This window comes from Cannabis sativa, chromosome 2 (assembly GCF_029168945.1).
Source record: "Cannabis sativa cultivar Pink pepper isolate KNU-18-1 chromosome 2, ASM2916894v1, whole genome shotgun sequence".
NCBI classification, from domain to species: Eukaryota; Viridiplantae; Streptophyta; class Magnoliopsida; order Rosales; family Cannabaceae; genus Cannabis; species Cannabis sativa.
In genome coordinates, this window is record NC_083602.1 from 62,319,090 (window position 1) to 62,343,744 (window position 24,655).

At 31.6% G+C, this 24,655-nt stretch overlaps 1 protein-coding gene across 1 annotated transcript; it reads right to left on the reverse strand.

Moving 5' to 3' along the window:
• Nucleotides 1–6,225: 6,225 nt before the first annotated feature.
• On the reverse strand, nucleotides 6,226–9,080 carry LOC133035062 (scarecrow-like protein 30). The gene is made up of 2 exons (XM_061110736.1): nucleotides 7,983–9,080; nucleotides 6,226–7,907 (listed from the first exon to the last, which is right to left on the reverse strand). Exons 1-2 carry the CDS (start codon nucleotides 8,386–8,388, stop codon nucleotides 6,421–6,423), a joined length of 1,893 nt encoding a protein of 630 aa, XP_060966719.1. The 5' UTR covers nucleotides 8,389–9,080; the 3' UTR covers nucleotides 6,226–6,420.
• Between the last annotated feature and the right edge of the window lie 15,575 nt (nucleotides 9,081–24,655).

Here is a 24,655-nt window from a genome sequence, read left to right on the forward strand (position 1 = left end):
TAACCCTAAGTGGTTTCCTATAAATAGGTAGTGATGACTTATGGGAAAAGATGATGCATCTCATTCCTTCAGTTAAAATTTGAGCCTCTCTTCCTATATCTAGCCGAAACCACTCTCTCTCTCTCTCTCTCTTCCTCTCTTCTAAACTGAACCCTATGATGAAAGAGTGAGTGCCCACACACATCAAGTGGTACTCAATCATAGTATGTAAGGCTGAGAAGAATTCAGTTTCAAAAGAAGGAGATTCAGACTCAGATCTTGGTGATACTCTGCTACAGATTGGATACAAGGGTTAAAGATCTGTGTGGAAGGAGACATTATATTCCGCTGCAACCACTGTAAGGTTTCTAATACTTTATATGTGTTTATTTCTTATCGTTTTAGAAGTTCATATTTAGGATGTTAATAACATACTTGTTAGTAAATCTAGATCCTGGTACAATAATTCTAACAAGCGTAGGTACGGGCTCGTCTAATTAGACGATGCGATATATTGGTGCCAGATTGTGGCATGGGCTCACCTGATTAGGTGATGCAATTATATGATACATGGGTGCAGGTTTTTGGCACAGGCTCACCTGGTTAGGTGATGCAATTATGCGACATATGGGTGCCAGGCTATGACACGGGCTTGCCTGAATAGGCGATGCAATGCAAGATTATTAGATTAAAACATCGACTTGCATGATTAGGTAACGTGATGTTATGAAGATGGTTGCTTTATGAGGTAATATATATTATTTATATGATTAAATGAATATGAATTTCTTTATTGGTATAATGGTTTTGTATTACCAAATATCTGTATACTAATGTTTATTCGTGGCAGATGCCAATAGTGATTTAGATTTCATCTTATGAACATTGTGTGATGGTTTGACTCTTATTGTGTATAAATGATAACATTCGAATAATAAACTATATGATTGTTATTATTACTTTTCTTGCTGAGTCCTTATGACTCACGAGTGCTATGTGGTACAGGTAAAGGTAAAGAAAAGTTAGATCAACCATGAGGTTATAGTCTTCTCCAGCAATGTACATATTGACCTCACCGGCCTGCGTGCGGAGTTGCCAGGAGTTGTTTTGGACTGGTTGTATCTGTTGTGAATTTTGATTTTGTGTTTAAATGGTTGTCGTATATATTTCTTTAATAAAATTTTTTATAACAGGGATCCCCGAAACACACTTTTTATGCCATTATAATGTCTATTTTTTAATATTTTAATTTAGTCAAGTTTTTAATATTATAACAGTTTTTAATAATTAATTATTCTATTAGTATTGAATTAGTTTATAAAATCACACATGTGGCGTCCCTATAGATTAGGGCGTTACACTTAGGATCTTGGACCCCTTGGGAGGTGGTGAGCCTTCCTTGGGGCCTTGGACCCCTTTGGAGGTGGTGACCATTCCTTGGGGCCTTGGACCCCTTGGGAGGTGGTGACCCTTCATTGGGGTCTTGGACCCCTTGGGAGGTGGTGACCCTTTTTTGGGGTCTTGGATCCCTTGGGAGGTGGTGACCCTTCTTTGGGGTCTTCGATCCCTTGAGAGGTGGTGACCAGGCCCGGCCCTGGGCATAGGCGGGCTAGGCCTGTGCCTAGGGCCCACCCAGCCCAGGGGCCCAAATTTTTTTTTTCTCTTTTAAAATTATACATTTTTTTTTATCAATTTTGAAAAATACCACATTTTTTCTAACATAAGGGCCCAAAATTTTTTTTTTCCCTATGGCCCACTTTGTTTCAGGGCCGGCCCTGGTGGTGACCCTTCCTTGGAGGCATGGACCTCTTGAGAGGTGGTGACCCCTCCTTTGGGCCTTAGACTATTGAATGGCTACTAGAGCCTTAAAGTCATGGCACGAGAGGGGTCCTCTTTGGGGATCGATTGGTGCGAGGAGGAGGGTCCTCCTTAGGAACCTAGAGCACCCCATGAAGGGAGGAACCCCCAATGGTGCGAAAACATGGAGAGGAGGTCACCCAGTGGCGTGGCACCATGGCCAAGGGGGAACCCCAACGACGCGACACGTGGTCCCCTCAGGGTGACCTTGTGATCTTTGGCCTTTGTCCCAAGATGATAGCCTTATTTGGACATCCTTCTTTTTTCGAATCTCTCTATTATCATTTTGACCACGAGACTCTTGTTTAGAGAATTTTGAGGTCAATAATAACATAAAAATATTTTGTTCTAATTGTTAATTACAAAACCATGCAATTTTGTAGTTTTTTTTTTCTTTTATTTAAATATATTAACTAAAAATAATAATTTGTTGTTTTTTTTCTTAATAGAAATAAAAAAAAAAATACATTATTGCACATTGTTGATCTTGCTTCTAACCAATGAGGCTAAATCTTTAAAGTGATGATATTGATTGATTGAATAATATTAATAAAATAAAGCAATAGAACACACACGATTTATAGAGGTTTGACTCTTGATAATAGTACTACCCTTTTAGTAGTATTACTTATAGAGAATTATCAAGATCACAAGATTCGACCAAATAAGTTTTTTGATAATCTCGAAAAAGCTTACAAGTATTTTTGCAGAGTGACTACTCTTTAGAATGCAAAAATGAAGTCCTTAAACAGTAATATGGCCTCACTATTTATAGGACAATTACATATACAATTATTACGAGTTAATATGAGAAAAATTAGGGAAACTGAAATCAAATCCCATAATTTTTTAATCGTATAAAGTCAATCCTATAAAGGTGGAAATTTTAAATGGGCTATAATTGTGGAGATATTTAAGAAAAATATATCTAAAGATCTTTACAGTTGTATGTTTCTTTCTGGAGAGTGACACTTGATTGGCATGATGATCTACTAAGAGTAGTGCTTGACTTGGGGCCTGCCCAGATGGATCATTCTGAAGTTCAGACTTAATTGATTTGGCTATGACTTGATCTGGACGGAACCAAAAGTGAGTATACTCCGTCTAAGTCCAAATTTGTACGACACGTGTCATCCTACTGAGTGCCACGTAAATTATTTCTTCTTTTTTCCAAATAAAATAAAATAAAATAAAATAATAAACAAAAAGACAAATAAAATTTATTCACAAATGAATTCATCTATTTCTATACAGAGTATCAATTTTTTAGATGGATGAAAAGTGATTGAGATTCCGTAGTAAAATGTGAAACCAAAATACGAGAAACCAAATAAATAAATTCTATTCCATTCTAAAGTGATTTTCTTCTATATACTGAAATTGTCTAAGCTATGGAAAAAGTACATAAAAATTTGCATCATGTGATTCTTTCTTATTTAGAAAAATTAAAATAAAAACATTATCAAATGTGACAGAATATATATTTATTTATATGGTTGGACTTATCACGAAGAGAGATAAATTCTGTTCAGTCTAATTTTTTTTTATTAATTTATAATTTGATCTGTTTGGTCAAATTTTTTTTATTAATTTATAATTTGATCAGATAATTATTAATTATTTTTTTAAGAAAAAATTACATAAGATAATTTATCTGAAAGAAAAAATCAAATGCCATAAATGATATATACGAAAACACATGTTTATAAATTGGATATATGTGGACACATCAACATTCAAACCAAGTACATTACTTTTCAATTAAGAAAATCAAGTAATGGAAAACTTATGTGTCACTTTGCTGATGTCTCAGCATAATAAATTAGTGAAACCAGGAATAAACAACCATTTTTTGAAGGCTATGGATTGGCTAATAATAATCCTATCAATTTTGTTTAGGTTAAATAATAAATAAATATATTGCAGTTGTTGGCTTCACTACATATAGTTTAGTCATTTACTTAAACTCCTAAAACTCAATAAAATTATTATTTTATATTCCATTATGAAGACTAAAATTAGTTACTTAATTTGATAAACTGAATATTTTTAATTTTACTTTAAAAATAAAATAAAAATATTAAAAAAATAGCTGCTACTATTAAGGAGGCTAATTGTGTCTGCATTATTATTTATATAAGTATGTCACCTTATTTTTTTCTGATTGACTGTTATTATGTTTTCCAAGTCATTTCTCAATTCAAAATACAGAAAGAAAAAGTCACCAATCAATTGACCAAACCAATCAACAATGAACTTTTTCTATTATATTGAAATGTACTTGGACAAGAAATAGGCTTATATTGCTTATCACTATAAAAAGCCAAAACATAAAACCACCAAGTTTGCCACTAGTTTAAGATTTTAGCTTAAACAAAACAGGTTGAATAGTTCAAACTTCAAAGCACACTAAAATACTAAATAATTATAAGCAGGTTGAACAAAAGAGCTGCCTCTGTTTGGAGCTTATTACTTAACCCCATAATTATTACACTATGCTTTACTAAAACTTTAGATATATGAAAAGAATCACATATTGTAATTGACAATGTAACCCTTCATTTTAGGTTCAATGTATACAGAAGAAAAGTTTAGGGTAGATTGTGGAAAGTCACAAAATGAACTAATTAATAAGAAAATTGATCCAGTATACCATTTTAGATTATTGACCCTACAAATATCTTGGGCTTGGACTTTTGCTGTTGGAGTCATTATAATCTTAGTTGTGGAGTTTCTGTTCATCACTACTGCCACCACTCCCCAGTTCCACATCCTTTTCAAACAGTACATTTTTCAAGGCTTCATATTAGTCTTTATTTGAATGCCTTTTCTTTTCTTCTTTTGGCATTTTGCTATTGATGTTCTACCCCATAACGATGATAAAGTCACAGATTATTACAAAGAAACTAAACTCTGATTTTTTTTAAAGCTTTATGTGTTTCTTTGCTCAAAATATTTGAGTATGTTAACTAATTTGTAATTAAAAGAACTGTAGAAAAAGATGATTGAGTGAGTAATGAGAAAAAGATTATTATTGAGAAGCAGAAACCGTGCTCATATTTTCATTTGTTTCTATGGTAATGCCAATATTGCTGTATTACTTGCTAGAAATGAACTCATTTATAAAAAAAGCAACTACACTCATCATCATTAGGTGGAGTTTAGTAACACTTTTATTTTTAAATTTGTAATCAAAAGAATAAAAGTAAAATTTTTGTTTTTGAAAAACAAAAATATGTTCTATATTTAATTTTAGAAACAAAAATAAAAATGTGTTCTGTAAATTTTATATTTATTTTTTAGTTGTTGATTTTATTTAAGTCGAGACCGGGGGCAAGTCCAAGTTCGAGGCCGGGTTCGGTTTCTATGGTCTAAGTTGGAGTCTGAGTTTAAAATATTAATTTAAAAAAATTGTTTTAAAAAAAATTAGATTCTTAATTAAAAAATTAAAAAATAAAAACAGTTTTATAGAACATAATTTTAAAAATATTTTTAATTTTCTAATTTTAAAAATAAAAAACTAATTAAAAAAAATGTTACCATACGTACCTTAAACTTGCTTAGAACACCTGCCTAACAAAATATGTAAATAACTGGTCAATAGACAAGTCCTATTTTTAGGTTGTTAATTTCTTTCTTATACAAGACTTCATATTAGGAGCATATTTATAAATTTTAATATTCTGTTATGATTTTCAGCTCTATTTAAAGAGAGCCTACTATATTTCTAAGTTTTCATAATATATCTCTTGCTTTCTCATTATTCTTTTCTCTGTTTATAATATTTTGTTGAGTGCAAAACAACAAAGAAACTGAACATGGGTTATAATATTTTTATAATTTAGTAGGGGTAGTTATACTCCACCCGAATAAAAGGCAACTGAAATAGTAAAGGGCCTAGTAAATGGATAACACTGTAGAATTCAGAAAAACTTAATTCATTCCATAGCTTTTATTATTTCGGTTCCACTCATTTTACCTTTATTTAGCTTCTTTTTAAGATAGGGATAGTACAAACCGTAGGTAAGAAACTCAACATATGAGAAGATCATCACCACTCAAGCTGGTTCACCTACCAGCACCGCTTTTTCAATGCCTCTCAAGGCCCAGATCATGGTTCAATAGCTTCCCATGATATCTACTTCTATTGCTAGTTGAATGCCATTTGTAAAGGAGCCAATTATCAGTGTCAACTGTCAAGCCTAGTTCAGAACAAGTGTCCCAAAGTAGTTCTCTCTTTTATTCTCACATTAGTGATTAGTTACTTGCTAGTTCAAAAAACTGGTAGACTCAATATACTTATTAAGTAAAAAGGAAATAAGTGAATGGGGCTTGTCCTCCTTAGTAGTCTCTATATCAGAATCTATTCACTTGTGGAAACATGGAATCTTATGTCAATCTAGCCTTGCAATACAAAGACTAGAAATAAATAAATTGAATAAGCGTACAGGAAAGAACAAATCTGCATTAAGATCATTACTACTTTGATCTAGAGCCTAGGCAGTAAGGAACATGTGTACAGAATCTCAACTGTCTACAAATACACCATAAAACATGAAGACACTTCAAACTCCTATAGCTTAGCTAGACAGGTTTCCAGCAGGAAAGGGCATATATTCGACGTCCTTTCCATCCTTGCATCAACCACTCGCCAAGTTGCTCGACAAGAAAGTCCTTGTGGTAACTCAATTGTACTTTCTTCTTCACTGCTTCAAAGGTTTCCTGGTCAAGTGGAGTCTGCTTGAAGCCAGCCCTGGCATTCCGAACTTGCCACTGCTTGTAGGACTCCGGCCTCTCGACTCTTTCCATGCCCTCACATGCTATGATGTTGTTTATATCTCTTCCATATATTGCTTTCTCAAACTCCATCCTGTACCTTTCTTCACGGGGTACTGTTGAATCAAACATATCAAACAGCGAAGAGTAGTGCAGGAGTGCCTCTCTGAACCGTGTCAAGAAGAAAGGCGCATTATATGTTCCATTATAAACACCATGGATGAAAAGCGCAGGGTTTATCTTCCTTAACAGCTTTAGGACAGTGTCTCTAGGATTGTTTATCACCACAGTTTCATCTAGTATGTGCTTTAACCGGTACATACAGTTGACAACAACAAGCTCATCTTTGTTGATTTTGAGATCCTCATAGTGGATTGTTTCCCATTTCTTAGCAATCATGTTGTACTCCGAAGGGACATTGAATCTCCTGCAGTAATTCTCTAACCGACGCTTTGTCTCTTCAACCCTCTCAGTAGGTCGAAAACCAGGTTGTGGAAGCTCAACTCCAGTCATTCTAAGCTTAGGAGGTCCCCCGGGTGTCTGTGAGAGGCGTTGGATAAGACCAGGCCATTGGAAACCATACTGAATACCAAAATCAATGATGTGAATGGTTTTCGCATTCTTTGCTAGTTTCATAATTGTTCTGTTAGCAAAGCAATATGACATCCTTAAGAAGGGACAAGCAGTAATGTAAAGCTGGTGACCTCTCAAGATATCAACCACAGACATCTCATTGCTTACAAGGGGTGAATACAAGATTTTGCTAGTACCGACCAACCGCGCCTCGAGGCCATTGGCAAAATAATGAGCTAATCTCTGTGTTGCAGCTCCATCAGGAGAAGAATGTTGCCTTATCTGCTTGAACAAGTCAGTTGCAGTTCTTTGGTCATAGCTTGCTACAGCTTGGGCACATTGAGTAAGCAAAGTCCATAAATCCACCATATCAGTCTTGTCTTTGTCTTGTTTCTTGGAACGCCTCATTTTACCTGATCTTTTTCCCTGCTGCTTAACCTCATGCTGCTGCTGCTGTTGTTGCTGCTGCAACTTCTTTGTAAATTCATTTTCACCATGGTTGAGTAACACCTTATCTAACATCTCAGTTGGCTCAAAATCATCACCCTTCACGGCGGCCTGCTTGGCACTCCTAACTTCTTCTTCATTGTTACCATCACCAAATTCACCCTGATGATTCTTCTTCCCCCTCTGTAAACAGACGCCATCTTTATCCAAATCAATCATTTGGGTATTTCCCTTTTGAAAGAATGCACTTGTTGTTGGTTCACCGAAAATTGGACCTTGAACCAAATGGGTATGATCAAAAGAAGTTTTGACAGAAGAGGAAAAGGGCTTAGAAGATACAGCATAATCACCTTTATCAGAAGAAGATGGGGGATAATTCTGGCCAAGCACATCATAAAATGACTTCTCTGCCGCTTGGAGAGCCAAAGGGTCCTCCAACATCAATGACTTTCGCTCCAGGTCTTCTTCCTCCATGAGCATCTCACTTATGAATTTGAGCGTAGCATTGAAGGAATCACTGTAGCCTGGAGAATCTACTACCTCAGAACAAGAGCTCGAATTATTCTGACTTGACTCACAAGCATGGTGTTGGTGATGAAGTTCATTTGAATAATCACAAGGTTGTGAAATTCCACCATGGTCGTTGTTTATAGCATCTCTTACATAACTTTGGTTAGAATAGAATGGAATTGAATTGGGGCTGTTGTAACTAAAACCATTCATTGAAACAACAAATTCATCCAAAAGGGTATCCATAAAAAAAAGACCATCTATATATAAATATATATAAATATATCTTTAGGAAACAAAACAATTTTGGCAGAAAACTCGTGAAGACAGAACCAAAATACAACAGCTGAAAAATCAAAGGACAACAAAAACTACAAAACTAATGTGTACACAGTCAATCAAGGATAAGAGTCCCAAAGCTAGAAGAAACCCCAACAAACTAGTATGGACTAAAAACCTAAAAGGGCTTCTTTTTTATCTATATATATATTATATGTGGAATTTTACACTTGCAGACCAAAAAAAGAAAAGAAAAACATAGCGATCATGATTAAAGTGTAATTTTTTTCCCAAAGCATGGATGGAAAACTAAAGAGAGAGAGAGAGAGAGAGGCAAGAGTACCATCATGGTAAAATGAATGTTCCCGGAAGTGCTAGAAAAGTGAAACCAGAGCAGTTAACCAGGTAAGCCGCCAACCATGTAATTATTTACAAGATATATTATTACAATTTACCATGAACCAATCACTTTCTGAGAGAACTAAACTGTTTGGTGGTTGAGAGGCTTGGCTTTCAAGTCGTTCAACTCAATAAAGGAGCAAAACAAACAAAGACGAAGTCGGTTGTTCTTTTTCTCACAAAGGCGATTTAATTTTTCTTCTTAAAAGAAAAAAAACGCGAGTTATCTTCGACGCTATCTCATTTCTGTTGTTGTGTAAAAAAATAAAATAAATAATCTCACGGATGGAAAATGTTTTGACGCGTGACATGTAGCTTCTTTTGCCTTTTCTATTCTTTTTCCTAATTTTGTTTCTAGAAACCTCGTTTGCGGTAGCGAAGTAAAAATAGAATGTTGTGGTGAGGGCATGAGAATAAGGATGGTTTTTAAACAAAATTAATGGAGTTATTTATTTTTATTTTTTAATTTTTTTTTTATTATTATAAAAATTCACATAATAATTGAAGCAGTAATTTAAATTGTAATTTAAATTTACATAGTAATTTATATATTTTTTTATTTTAGAAAACCTGAAACTTTATTAATTAGAAATAAAGTACTAAAAAAAGTAAAGAACTATTCCATATATACTCATTATCAAAATTTAAACCTGCCCGAGCACAGGCATGAGTAATTTTATTAAACTCATGAGGAACATAATAATCTATATTTAAACTATGAGCAATTACTAAATCAACTCAAATCATAATAATAAAAAAATTAAAAAAATAATATAAAAAATAATTTTCCAAATTAAAAATACTCCTAGTACAAAACAGTAAGTCTTCACTTAGAATAACAAACATTCAGGAAAATTAAAAGAAAGAAAAAAAAACAGTAAAAAGACGAGGATTATAGTAGTTTGGCAAAATTTATTTGCTCATGTTCACTTTTTATCTTTTAAGAAAATTACATTAAGTAAATTTTCAAATTATTTAAAACAATTACCATCGGCATTTTAATATCATCAATACAAAATGGGTGTCATTATATGTTTGGTATGAGTAGAAATTTTCAGATTTTCTTGGTAGGTCAAAATCCTCTATTTTTTCTCTTTAATTTATTTGTTTTTTTTTTCTTTTTTTTTAAGATTTTTTTCCACCTATATCTGGGGGTTTTCATCAAACCGGTCAAACCGGCCGTATCGCAAAAAAAAAATGTGGTTTAAAATTTTTTACGGTGCAGTCGTAGTTTGAATTTTTCTCAAACCGCGAATTGCGGTACAATTTGTGGTTTTAAATTATTAATATGTAGTTCAAACCGCGTCGCACCGTATATTATAAAAATATTAATTTTTATATTTATTTAGGTCCAATATGTGAATGTTCCACTCAAAGCACACTACTTATTATATTGTTGAAACTTCATTTGTTTTTCCATATTTATTTTCAAGTAGTGGTATTTTTGACAAGTATTGTCCAAATTTTATTGTATTTGTAATAGTTTAATTATTTGGTGATGATCCAAACCACAAAAACCGCACCGCACCGCACCACATTATTTTTTGTGGTACGATTTCTGTAGTTTTTTAGTTTCGCGATGCAGGTGCAGTTTGAAAAATTAGAAAAACTGCATGTGCAGGTTGGTTTGAAAAATAGTCAAAAACTGTACCACCCGCACTGCGAACACCCCACTCATATCAATAATCGTGGACTTAAAAATTACACTAACATGACATATTCTATAAGAAGATCATTTTAATATATAAAAAGTATATTTTTTTTCACTGTTGCCAGAGAAAATTATCGAAATCAAAAGTAACATTTTAGTTTCTTTTATATTCATGTTTAAAGATAAAATAATTAAATTTTAACATAAATAAAATTTAATATACTAACTAATTTCATAAGTTATTAAAGTATTTATTAATTTATATTCAAACGTAACTAGCTTATATTCTATATAAGCTTTTTTATAGAGTAATTTTGGTAAAAGTTTAAAAAGAAAACATACTCATTTATCTCTCTTTCTTTTATTTAATTTTATTTTTCTTTTTTTAATAAAAAAATTTACATTGTGTTAGCACCATGATGCTAGTGACCTATCTTATTCAAGATTATTAAAGATTTGAACAAAATCTAAGAGCACAAATTAGAATCTAAAACAAAACAATCACACACAATGATTTATAAGCTTCACTTGTCTTAGAAACACATTCTAGGCGGCTACTATTTGGATTCCACAAACCAAGATAATAACTCTCACTATTTCAAAAGGTGTCTCTCAGAATTACCAATTTAAGATACAAATTATAAACAATACAAGCTTTTACAAAATACAACGAAGATTTACCTTAATCAATCAAATCCCTTAGTTATATACACAAGATCCCTTTGTGTCAATGTTAAACTCCCTTCAACACATTTCTTAATCTGAAATCTCTTCCAATCTTCAAGCCTAAGACTCAAACTAAAATCCCTTCAATGCTTCCATCTCATCTTTGATCTTGTACAAAACCTTGAACCATCACCCATGAAGTTCCTACAAGAAATCGGTATAACGAAGAAAGATAAAGAAGAATAAAAATGATCCAAGACCCTCGAGGTAAAATGATATATCTCTTCAATGAAACTGCTTCAAGAAAGCACTATATCGTTGGGCTTTGTGCCCTAAATAAAACCCTATTTTAATGTAATTTTTTCTATTCAATTATTAATAAAGAAACATAATTAATTTCATTACTTATTTAGTATGTCATTTGGTACATGTGATCATTTATATATTTATTTGATTTATAAATTCATCCAAACCTTATCACATTGATATTCTTGTTTATTGTGTCGTCAACATAGTGGAAAGTAATCAAGATTATGTAATTAAAAGTATTCCTAGATTTATCAGTACACAGGGTTTAACTAATATGATAATCTACAACATAGTTTACTTGCACCTTGGATAAGTGCTATGTCCTTTCCAGGGCATTAGTTAAAGTAAAGCTTGAGTTGGATGCATGGAGTATGCATCGGAAGGGACCAATATTGAACTTGGATTAGATATCATACATTTACCGTAACATATATTCAATTCAATATCACCTAGTTGATCCTAGATCAAGTGATCTTAAACTTGACATGGTTAGGTTCGATCTCAAGAGTGTTATTTATGTTCTTTGATTTGTTAGTTAAGCCTACCTTTTTGGTCTGGGTGATACGTACATTTTGGGAACATGGTAGTACAATTGAGTCGGAGCGCTAATCATAGATATGGAATCTATAGCTTCTATTTGGACATAGAAGTGAAACGATAATTTCCTTTGAGCTTGGCTAAACAAAGATAAATGGTTGAGTACTCATTTCAGTGATTATATTAGTTCACTAGAATATCATTTATAGGTGACTAAGTGTTTTAAGAATAAAATACATTGAAGGGTGTAATGGTAAATTAATCCCTATGCAATGTAGTTCATCTATAGAGGATCATTGATTATTAGGATTATAACAATGGATAATTAATAGCATATTTATATCATGGAACATATAGAGTGTTCTATGTAACTGAGAGTGTAATTCCAAATCCTATGGTGGATTCAGTGAGGGATTAATAAGTTAGCGGATTTACTTGGTAAATTCTAGATCTGCTTATTGGAAGCTCGGTTATATAGGCCCATGGTCCCCATACTAGTTGAGACAAACTGCTTGTAAGATTCAGTTAATTGATTTTAGTTAATCAATTACAATTCTAAAATTAGACTATGTCTAGTTTATGAATTTTTCACTAAGATATGACTTGATTGTGAAGAAATAGTATTTTAGGGTTTATTTGTTAATTAAGAGACTTTATGGAGTCTAATTAATAGATATTATAAATGACAATTTTATTTGATAATTATTTTAATTATTAAATAAATATTCTTGGCATGTATAGGGTTGAAAGTGCAAAAAGTGGTATTTGAGAAAAATAAATAAAATAGTTGAGAAAATAGCAAAAACCAAACTAGTGTAGGGCCCACTATGTGGCCGACCACTAGGTGCCAATTTTACTCTATTTTTATCAATTTTTTATTCTAAATAATTCAACCCTAACCCTAGTAGAAATTAGTATAAAAGGAAGGCTATGGTCTCATTATCCAACTAATGCCTCTTAAGCCAAAAACCTAGTTTTCTCTCTAGGTTCATGAGACCTCTTCCTTCTTCTTCTTCTTCTTCTTCTTCTTCTCATATTTTTGAAATACTATAGCCTCTCTTCACAAACAATTTCAAGCCTTAGTAATTGAGTGCATGCCCACACATATGAAGTAAGTCCTCAATCATAGTGTGTAAGACTGTGAAGAATCCAAACACAAAGAAGGAGTTTCGGGTTCAGATCTTGGTGATACTTTGCAATAGAAATGATACAAAGGTTAGAGATCTGAGCAGAAGGAGTCATTTAATTCCGTTGCAACCAATGTAAGGTTTCTCATACCTTTTATGTATTTATTTTATATCGTTTTAGAAGTTCATGTTTAGGATGCTAAAAACATACTTGTTAGTAAATCTAGATCTTGTAAAATATATTCCAACATATATATTCAACTTGTAAAATCTTTTATTAGTATATCAGATAAAATAGACAAAAATAATACTTGTGGTATTTTCAAAATTGTGTCTAATAGTTTATTCATTAAATTTGAAAATATAGTTTCATTTTCTTGTGTGAAAAGGCTTTTCAAAATCAAATCCTATTCCTATTTGACTTATTGTGAATTAAATATGAGTTTTTCTTTTATAGAATATTTTATTTTATCCTTTGCTTTTTAAGGAATTTCTTATTCATATTTTATTTCTTTTGATCTGATTTCTTGACCAAGAAACCGTGTACAACTATGGGTATTAATGTTGCCAAAGTTGCCTTATTTGTTTATGAAAACTTTGTTGAAAAACTGTCCAGGTTTAATGTACCTGTTTAAACGGATTGACTGTCTATTTAAGCAGATTTTGACTTTTCTTTTCGTGAAGATTTTCATTTACTGACCTGATCGTTTCTTGGTTGCTTGACCACGATATAGAGGGTTTCTAACATGTATAAATACACCATTAAGTCGTTGGTATTGGTTGGCTCTCTTGGCGTATCAATTCTAAATTACTTTTAAAAGTTAGAGAGTGTTTTCTTTTTTGTGTGAAGAATTTGAGTCCAACAAGTTCTTACTATTCTATTATTGTGTTACTCTATATTGTTTCTTGTTAAAATTGTGCACATTGAACACTTTGGATATTGTTAATCAAGCTTCGGGAGAAGTCTTATTCGTGAGTCACCTTTCGGGAGGAAAAGTCCATGTGAGTCACTCTTCGGGAGGAAGATTGCAAGTTAGTCACTCTTCGGGAGGAAGATTGCAAGTAAGTCACTCTTTGGGAGGAAGATTTCAAGTTAGACACTCTTCGGGAAGAAAATTGCATGTGAGACACTCTTCGGGATGAAGTGTGAAAGTACTACGAATTGAAGGGAGTTCAAGGTCTCGACACTTCGGGAAGAAAATTGCATGTGAGACACTCTTCGGGATGAAGTTTGAAAATTAAATATCTAAGTTGATTTTCATCATGATACTTAAATATTTTTTTTTCATGACACTTAATTAAATAGAAAATTATTTTTAGTTGAAATTTAATTTTTCAACTAAATTTAAATAATTTTCAAAATATTTTTTTTATTTTATTAATTAAATTTCGAAATTGCATTTCTTAAATGCTGGAATTTCGAATTTTATTTGAAAAATAGATTAAAGTTATAAATTATTTATTTTAATTTTGGACCAACTTAAATCAATCATTTTTTCATTTAATGATTAATTAAAATAAATGAAGTAAAATATATTTTTCTTTATTTTTATTAATCAAGTTTCGAAATTGCATTTCATAATGCAAGATGATTTTGAATCTATCTTGAAAAATAGATTAAGTTGTAAATTAATTATTTATTTTAATTAATTCTTGGATCAACTTAAATCAATGATTTTTTCATTTATTGATTAATTTAAAATAAATTGAATTAAAGTATATTATTAGAAATTGAATTAATTAGTCAAAGGAAAATCTAGATAGATGATATTTTTGTTTGAAGTAATTTTTTAGTGTATTTAATTAAATAGAAAATTAATATTTTAAGTTGATTTTCATCATCATACTTAAATATTTGAAATTTTTCTTACATGTTTAATTAAATAGGAAAATTATATTTTTTGTTGTAAATTAATTTTATTTATTAATTTTGGGCCAACAGTAAATTAGAATAACTTTTCCAGGATTAATTTTTTATTTTAATATGCAATTTCGAAAATCGTATTCTTAAATACTTTAATTTTTTGAAATGCAATATATATTTATAGAAAATTAAATTTGAGTTGTAAATTAATTTAAATTAATTTTGTAACAACTTAAATTGAATATTTTTCTAAATATTTATTGGAAATTATTACTAAGATGGAAATAATTCATATTATTTTCATATCCATCTAAGTAAAATTTATAAATATTAAATTAAAATTTATATTTAGAATTTTTCATTCTAAATTGGAAATTTTAATTAAATAAATATATATTTAAAATAAATAGATTAAATAAAGAGAATCAAAGAAAATTTATTATTATTATGATATTCGATCTCCATTGTTGGTCTTACAATAGTTAAATGTTTTCAATATAACCTCGAGACGTTAGACTTCGTCCTCCTATGGATGGTTATTCGTTGAACGCATTTAACACCGTAAGATCTCCTTTGATAAGTGTTTTGTAGTTTTCGTCTGTATTAGACTCTCCCCTACGGTGACTACTTAGAGATAAACTTATAAAACATGAAACAATGGTGGAAGCTCATAAAATGAGAATAACCTTGACTCTCGCCTACCGGGACAACGTTGGATTCTTATTTTGATCGAATAAACGATTGCTAGAATGGTTTCTATTTTAGATGAGCTGACAACTTTATTCAATGAATGATACTTTGACTCTTGCCTACCGGGACACTGTATCAGTTTGTTGGAAACCTTGGAAATTATTTAGGATTGTATGTTTTAGTATTTTCACTTGTCATTCCTACTTGCTATATGTTTAATAATTTCTGAATTGTGTATGAATTTATATTGATCCATGTTATTTTCTGTTATTAAATTGTAGTTTAATTTCGAATCTTCATTGTTGGTCTAACATGTTTGTTTTTCTAATGAGATAAATCCCTAATGGATTTTCACCATTAGAAATACATAACAGTGTAAGATCTCGAAAGATAAATATTGTATATGCAACATCTAGCTGTTCATCAATTGATGACACCTTAGACTAGTATTTTTATAATATCAAACAAGAAGATTACATATATAAGATTATTTTGTCTTTCGCTAATCGAAGCATCGCTGGATTCTTATTTAAACAACGAAATTATCCTAATTCCTCTTAGCTTATTCATTTCGAATTAGCTCAATAACATATCATTGGATGAATGGTCTATATATCATATCATGTCATTCTATATTTTCTCTTAAGAAATTAAATGACGCATATGATTATAATCCCGAAATTCTATTCCCAATTGATATAAATCCTCAATCTTAGAAATCTCCTACTTTGTGGGCAAATTTGACTTAGAGTTAAATTAGTAGTGGTGGTCCAAGAAAGAATTACTCATTATATTTGGTTGAATTTAAGTCTTTGACTTTAATTTTAGAATCCAAACAGAAATTTTCTTATATTTCTATTTCCAGGAAGCAATACAGTTTCACTTTCCAAGTGTTTTATATCCATCTTCTATTAATGGATTCAAACTGTATGGAATATGAGTTTAGTATTCTGTGACTAGGATCCACTTGCACTATTCTAAGAACTCTTTGATGTAACTAAACCTAAGTCATCAAAAGACACTACCACATTTTTTTAATCTATGGCATTTGTATCTTGTTCATAGTGGATTTGACAAGATCAATCTCTGCAAAGAGTTAATATGCCTATATCCACTGAAAGTAGTTCATCTCATTCGCAGATGGATGTACATTCAGGGGTGGATATGAGTTTTTCGTTGTATTCTTAAAACGATAACTCTAGATTATACCTTTTAGCAAGAAATTTGAAATGTTTGAAAAATTTCATTAATTTCTAGCAATGGTTAAAACCATTAAGGTAAGTGGTTAAAGATCTTGCGAACTGATAGGGGTGGAGAAATAGTTAGTAGATATGCAGTTCAAAGATCATTAAATTGATTTTTGAATTATATCTAAACTTACCTCCCCAGAAATTTCGAGTTGCATATTGATGATTAGTTACTAGTCGTTGCCTAAATCCTTCTATGGTAATACAATTTCAGAATGATGTAATGGTTGTATAATTAATGTAAATCATTACTAGATTCATGGATGACCTAATCAAAATCTTAAGAAAAGCTAGAGCTGTTAACCATAATTTGTTAGCTATTCTAAGTGATTAGGGGTGGACCATCCCATAGTCAATAGATAAGAAAGTTGTTGCGATATTTAGCACACGCAAGTGTACGTATCGTTTTAAGTAGTAAACTCACTAGGAGTGAGGTCGATCCCACAGGGAGTGTAGTTAAGTACGTTAAAATTAAACTTTTACTTCTATTTGGTTAAATAAAAAATAAAGAAAGAATTAAGAATAAAAAACTAGTAAGAAACAATTATACAAGAAAATTGAAAGTTAATAAAAACTAGGGCTTCGATTTCAATTGTTTCTATTGAATATGGCCTAATATGATTATTTTCCTAATATTAATTTCTATGCAATAGCAGGTTTACTAAGGTAATTTATAGTCTTCTTAGATATATAAACCTCAATTACATGTAAACTTTCTACTCTCGTGATAAATTTAACATGCAACATGCATTAAACACAGAAACCCTATAAGCTATCTAAACCATATAGGTACTCTCGTCCTATATCGAAATTCAGTTCTATTCTACTATAGAATATTTGACACTCACTTCTCAGATCTCGCATCAAAATCATAAACAGTTAATTGGTGGCCAGACAATTAAAAGTAATTAAGCACAAATAAAATAGAATACATAGAAATTAGAGGGGAAATAAATCATATTAAAACCATAAACAATGTCAAACAATATCCATCTAACCCTAATAAAGTGTTTAGTTACTCATGTTTATTGAAGCACAATTACACATATTAACTTTAAGAAAAGAGATGAAAATAGAGAAGAGAAGAAGAGAAGAATGCTGAAAATCCTGAGAAGTATGCCTCCTCCGTTGCAGTTGATCTCTCCACTCTGTATCTGAATTCTCTCTTTTTTTCTCTCTGAAATTGCTTGCTTAAATCAACTCCCTTCTTCCCTTTATATAGGCATTGAAGGCCTAAAAAGATGGAAAAAAACGCACATGTTTAAATTCCAATTCGAATTTAAATTTTTGGGAAACCTCAAACGAGATATTTTTTCTACTGCGTCGACTGATAGTATTTTGGTCATAACTCTCTCGATATTGCTCGGAATCGGACGATTCAAGATGTTCTGGAAAGATAAAAGAGAGATCTAGAACTTTCATGTTTTGACTTTTTCCAAAATCTGGACAGAACATCGTCGAATTAAGGCTTGAAGTTTCGGCTTGCACAATTTTCTCTAATTTAAATATCATGATATTTTTATCTTTTTCCCATATTTTTCTCTGATATTTTCTAATCTTCTTCTATTTTAAATCTGTAAAAATAAAAGATAACAAGCGTAAAAATGCTCCAAACACGATTAAAACTCAATTAAAAATATACTAAACTTAATTTAAAATTAATACTAAAATAACCTAACAAATTCCCCCAAACTAAGCTTTTACTCGTCCTCGAATAAAACACTAAATAAACATTAAACAAGTCAATCTCCAAAACACGAGTAATTTTCAAGTAGGTTCAATAATATGATTATGAAAAAAATTCACTTATGCATATAATCCAGAATTTTAGTTCAATTACACCCTTGACAGATTTCAATTTATTTTCATTTAGCTCATGAAACCATAGAATGCAATTAACTAACAATTAAACCACTTTATGCATGCCAATTAAAATCAACAATCCACTAACCCAAAATTCCATATGCTTGTAATACTTACTATTCTCCACTAATATAGATTAATGCACAACCAAGAATCAGAAGGTCTTTCTAGGCTTGTATTGTTAGGCTTAGGTAAGGTAGTTGAAATGGTCATTTAGGCTTTCCTATACCATAAGCTTCTCAAATTATGTCACCCACAATATTTTTCACACAATCCCAATACCCTTTTTTCTAATTACATGAGAGATATATTCTTCAACAAGGGTGCAACAACTTTATATATATCTTTTTTTTTTTTCTAGATTTGACACTAGTTGTCAGATTTTTCTTTCTTTTCTCCTTTTTTTCAAGTTGTTGTCAATCAATTTTTTTTTTTTTTTTTTTTTTTTTTTATATTCTCTCAATTTTTCACACTTTTTCCACACACATACAACAAACTTCCCATCCAAATTCCCCCAAACTAAAGATCTACTTATGGTATAATTAGGATTAAATCTTAGGATATTCATGGGTTTATCTTTTTTCTTAGGCTCAATATGTGTAGAAAAAAAATAAGTTAAGGCTCAAAAAGGGTAACTAGGATAAAATTATAGGGATGGCTTGACAAGCACAATCGATTTAAAAAAAATTGCCTAAATCACTTTCCTAGTCATGCATAACTTATTATTTCGCCTCAAATAGCAAGCAAGCAAGTTCTAGAATTTCCAAACAACTTTCCACATTCCACAATCAACATACATAAAACAATTCAATTACTAGAAAATTACCTAATATGATTCCATGCTCAAAATTGAAATTAGTCAAGAACGTAATATCACCAAGCACACAGATTTTTCGAAAATAAGTGAACTTTTCAAATCATGCTATCTACCTACTTTCAAATTGATTTACATTAAGAAAATTGACTCACAACAATAAAAATTAAAAATTAAAAGACATAAAACTTAAAAACTCAAAATAAAAATTAAGTCACTCCTCCCCCAAACTAAAGTGACACATTGTCCCAAATGTGACATTAAAGAACAAGGAAAGGAAACTTACTTGGGTGCCACATCAATAAGCGGTTGACGCCCATAATAAGCGTCATGCAAGACAACTTGAAAATTGTTGTTGTACTTGCCTTCAAGCTTGGCAAGCGATGAGTTTGAATCAAAGTCAATACCAACAACATAAGACTTTGGATGATGAGCTTGGGGAGAAGCCTTTCGTAGCTCGCAGAGGATGTAATATGGTGTTGATGAAATATATGGATTCATTGGTGGTTTATTAGTCTATATCATTGATGAAGTCGAATCAATGATGTTATGTGCTTTCTCATCTTCCAATGTCACAGTATCTACTCTTTGATCTAACAAACCTTCTTCTTGTTGCTCACTCTCCACGTGGCTATTCATACCCTCACTTGTGATTTCATATTCAATGAGTTCCTCTTCACAAGGATCTTGATCTTCAATTGTAGGCTCATTATCTTCCTTGTACTCAACTAATGACCCTTCTTCATTGTAGCAACAACTCTCATAACTTTCAGTATTGGAGTTATTACATTCTGAATCATGAGCCACTAAATTATCACATAAGGACCTCACCATGTCTGTTAAGCGATTAATCTCTCCTGGAAGTGATTGTAAAAGTGCTAGTAGTTGCTCCTCTTTTTCAGTTTGTTGGGATGAATTTGGGCAATAAGGTGGGTATTGGTGACTCCAACCCTGAAGTGATGGATCCCAATGCCAGTCGTAATCAAAATCTGCCATATTATTCAACAGATTTATTACATCATAGCCTCTCATTAATAGAGGTGCTCCGGTTGTCTCTGCTCCATAATCAACCCAGCTTCTTGTTTCATTATTAAGTCCATTATAAAAGAGCCACGTAAAACATCCACTTGAGAAAGTGGGATAACATCTCTCTCCATACTCTTTAAATCTCCTCCAAGCAGAATAGAATGGCTCATTGTGTTGTTGGGCAAAATCCTCAAGATATAGCATCTGGATTTGTCTTGTAGGTCAAACTCATAAGTAAAACATTAGTAAAATTAAAAAAAATAAAACTAAATTAGTACTAAAAAGATAAAAATTTGAAACAACAAAATTAATACTAAAACTAAAAAGAAAAACCAAATTAGAACAAAATTTAATTTTTAATAATATTAACTATCACTCTCCGGCAACAGCGCCAAAAACTTGTTGCGATATTTAGCACACCCAAGTGTACGTATCGTTTTAAGTAGTAAACTCACTAGGAGTGAGGTCGATCCCACAGGGAGTGTAGTTAAGTACGTTAAAATTAAACTTTTACTTCTATTTGGTTAAATAAAAAATAAAGAAAGAATTAAGAATAAGAAACTAGTAAGAAACAATTATACAAGAAAATTAAAAGTTAATAAAAACTAGGGCTTTGATTTCAATTGTTTCTATTGAATATGGCCTAATATGATTATTTTCCTAATATTAATTTCTATGCAATAGCAGGTTTAGTAAGGTAATTTATAGTCTTCTCAGATATATAAACCTCAATTACATGTAAACTTTCTACTCTCGTGATAAATTTAACATGCAACAGGCATTAAACACAGAAACCCTATAAGCTATCTAAACCATACAGGTACTCTCGTCTTATATCGAAATTCAGTTCTATTCTACTATAGCATATTTGACACTCACTTCTCAGATCTCGCATCAAAATCATAAACAGTTAATTGGTGGCCAGACAATTAAAAGTAATTAAGCACAAATAAAATAGAATACATAGAAATTAGGGGGGAAATAAATCATATTAAAACCATAAACAATGTCAAACAATATCCATCTAACCCTAATAAAGTGTTTAGTTACTCATGTTTATTGAAGCACAATTACACATATTAACTTTAAGAGAAGAGATGAAAATAGAGAAGAGAAGAAGAGAAGAATGCTGAAAATCATGAGAAGTATGCCTCCTCCGTTGCAGTTGATCTCTCCACTCTGTATCTGAATTCTCTCTTTTTTTCTCTTTGAAATTGCTTGCTTAAATCAACTCCCTTCTTCCCTTTATATAGGCATTGAAGGCCTAAAAAGATGGAAAAAAAAAACGCACATGTTTAAATTCCAATTCGAATTTAAATTTTTGGGAAACCTCAAACGAGATATTTTTTATGCTGCGTCGACGGATAGTATTTTGGTCATAACTCTCTCGATATTGCTTGGAATTTGACGATTCAAGATGTTCTGGAAAGATAAAAGAGAGATCTAGAACGTTCATGTTTTGAATTTTTCCAAAATCTGAACAAAACATCGTCGAATTAAGGCTTGAAGTTTCGGCTTGCACAATTTTCTCTAAATTAAATATCATGATATTTTTATCTTTTTCCCATCTTTTTCTCTGATATTTTCTAATCTTCTTCTATTTTAAATCTGTAAAAATAAAAGATAACAAGCGTAAAAATGCTCCAAACACGATTAAAACTCAGTTAAAAATATACTAAACTTAATTTAAAATTAATACTAAAAATAACCTAATAAAAGTGTTTGTTCAAACAAATACTACTTTTCTAAGAAAATGACTAAGTCTGAAAATAAAGTAGCAAATAAAGGAGATATTTATTTCTTGATTCCAAAAGTGTTCTATCATCTTATTTGATATATGATGATCACACTGCCTTTGTTGTCTGGTCACAACCAAAGAGGTTAATACCATTTAGTTTTCTTAGACATAATTCACGGTACCTTGTCATAGTGGGAGAGTTTCTAGGAACTCACTTTCTTATGACTTGGGAGACACTAGTGATTAAAATCCATTGTGAGTTTAAACAAGTAATGGATTGTCAAGATAAGAAACTAAGAAGAAAAGCCAATAGAACTATGGTTTAATCCATTCACATGGAATAACCTAAAGTTTTCTATTACAAGGACATAAAAGGAAATTTTAGTTAATAAGTCTATTCTATGGACTTAACAAACTTCCTGTTTCTAGTATTATAGGTTTGAGTTTATCTAAACCTATGACTTGTGGTATACCTGGTAATTACTTACTCTAATGCAAGCAACTTACTTTAGTAAGATGCTGAAGCATTTTCTTTCTAATGGCAATCTATAGAAGCTTCACAACTTCTTAGGCATAGATTTTATTTATCTAAGGAAAAGTCTCAACTATTCCAGAAAAGATAAAGCCATGAAAGAATTTCTTATATCAACAGTGAGAGGTCTCAGATATGCTTTAGTATGTCTTAGACCAGACACCTGCTGTTGAGTGGGAGTAATGAGTAGGTATCAGATTAATCCAGGAGAAGAACATTGGAAGACAATCAAGTAAATCCTAAGATTAAGAAGAGGAACTATATGTTCGAAATTTGCCTTTGTGCTAGAAAATCTTTCTGATAAGATGGTGATTACTCTGGGGGTGGAATAGTGATTTTGGAGAAGTGTAAAAACCTATCTGAAGTCTCTAGGTCTACCAGAAAGGGACTGAATGTTAAAGTTGCAGGAAAGGTACTTATTCAGTCTAAGGAAAGTTCTATACATTTTTGGCACCATTCCAAATTGCCTTAAACTACTAGTGTTATTTCTTGATTAACCAAAAGTAGTTGCCAAAGGTATAGAATCCAGTATCCAAAGAGAGTAGACATATAGAGAGGAATTTCACATTATCAATGATTTTGTGATTAAGGAAGAGTAATGGTGGAGAAAAGGTTGTGTTTAATTCAACCTTTCACATCCTATTACGAGGAGTTTACTACTACTACACTTGATTTGTATATCAAGGTGTTGAGATTATTTGAAATGCCCATTTTGTTTTATATTAGTGCAAGTGGGAGTTTGTTGGGTTTTATGCCCTAAATAAAACTCATTTCAATATAATCAGATTTACTTATTAATATAAATCAGAAATAACATTTAATGTTGCATGGTTCACATGATTTATTTCATGATTATATGTACATAATGTATGAATTCGTCTGAAACCCTTTTCACATACCTGATCCTATTTATTATGCTGTCAACACGTTGGAAAGTAAACATGACTATGTGAATAAAGTTTCCTAGATTTATCAGACACAGGGTTTTACTGATATGATAATCTACAACAAGAGTTTACTTGTATTTGGAGAAATGCTATGTTCTTTCCAAAGCATTGGTTAAAGTAAAGCTCAGGTTGGATGCATGGAGTATGCATCGGAAGGGACCGATATTGAACTTTGACTTAGATTTATTAAACTTACCGTAATATCTATTCAAGTCAATATCGCCTAGTTGATCCTAGATCAAATGATCTTAATCCTGTTATGATTAGGCTCAATCTCAGGAGGCTATTCGTGTTCTTTGATTTGTTAGTTAAGCCTACTTTTAGGTCAGGGTGATACGTACATTTTGGGAACACGGTAGTGCAATTGAGTGGGAGCGCTAACATAAACATGGAATCTATAGCTTCTATCTGGCGAATAGTAAGTAAAGGATGATCTCCTTCGAGCTTGACCAAACGAAAATAAATGGTGGAGATCTCATTTCACATAAGCTGAAATATCATTTATACGGGGTTAAGTGTTTTAAGGATTAAATACATTGTAGGGTGTAACAGTAATCTAATCCCTTTACAGTGTAGATCATTCATATGGAGGATCATTGATCATATTAGGATTATAACAATGGATAACTAATGATGTGTCTATATGGTGGAACATATAGAGCATTCTATATACGGAGAGTGCAATTCTAAGTTCTATGCGTGGATTCAACGAAGAATTAATAAGTCAGTGAATTTAGGTTATAAATTCTTGATCTGCTTATTGGAAGCTCGGTTATATAGACCCATGGTCCCCGCACTAGTTGAGATAATATTGCTTGTAAGAC

Coding starts and splice junctions, on each gene's coding strand:
- LOC133035062 (XM_061110736.1), bottom strand. CDS start 8,388: ATGGATACCCTTTTGGATGAATTTGTTGTTTCAATGAATGGTTTTAGT. Junction 7,908..7,982: donor CCCATCTTCTTCTGATAAAG/GTGATTATGCTG, acceptor ATTTGGTTCAAG/GTCCAATTTTCGGTGAACCA.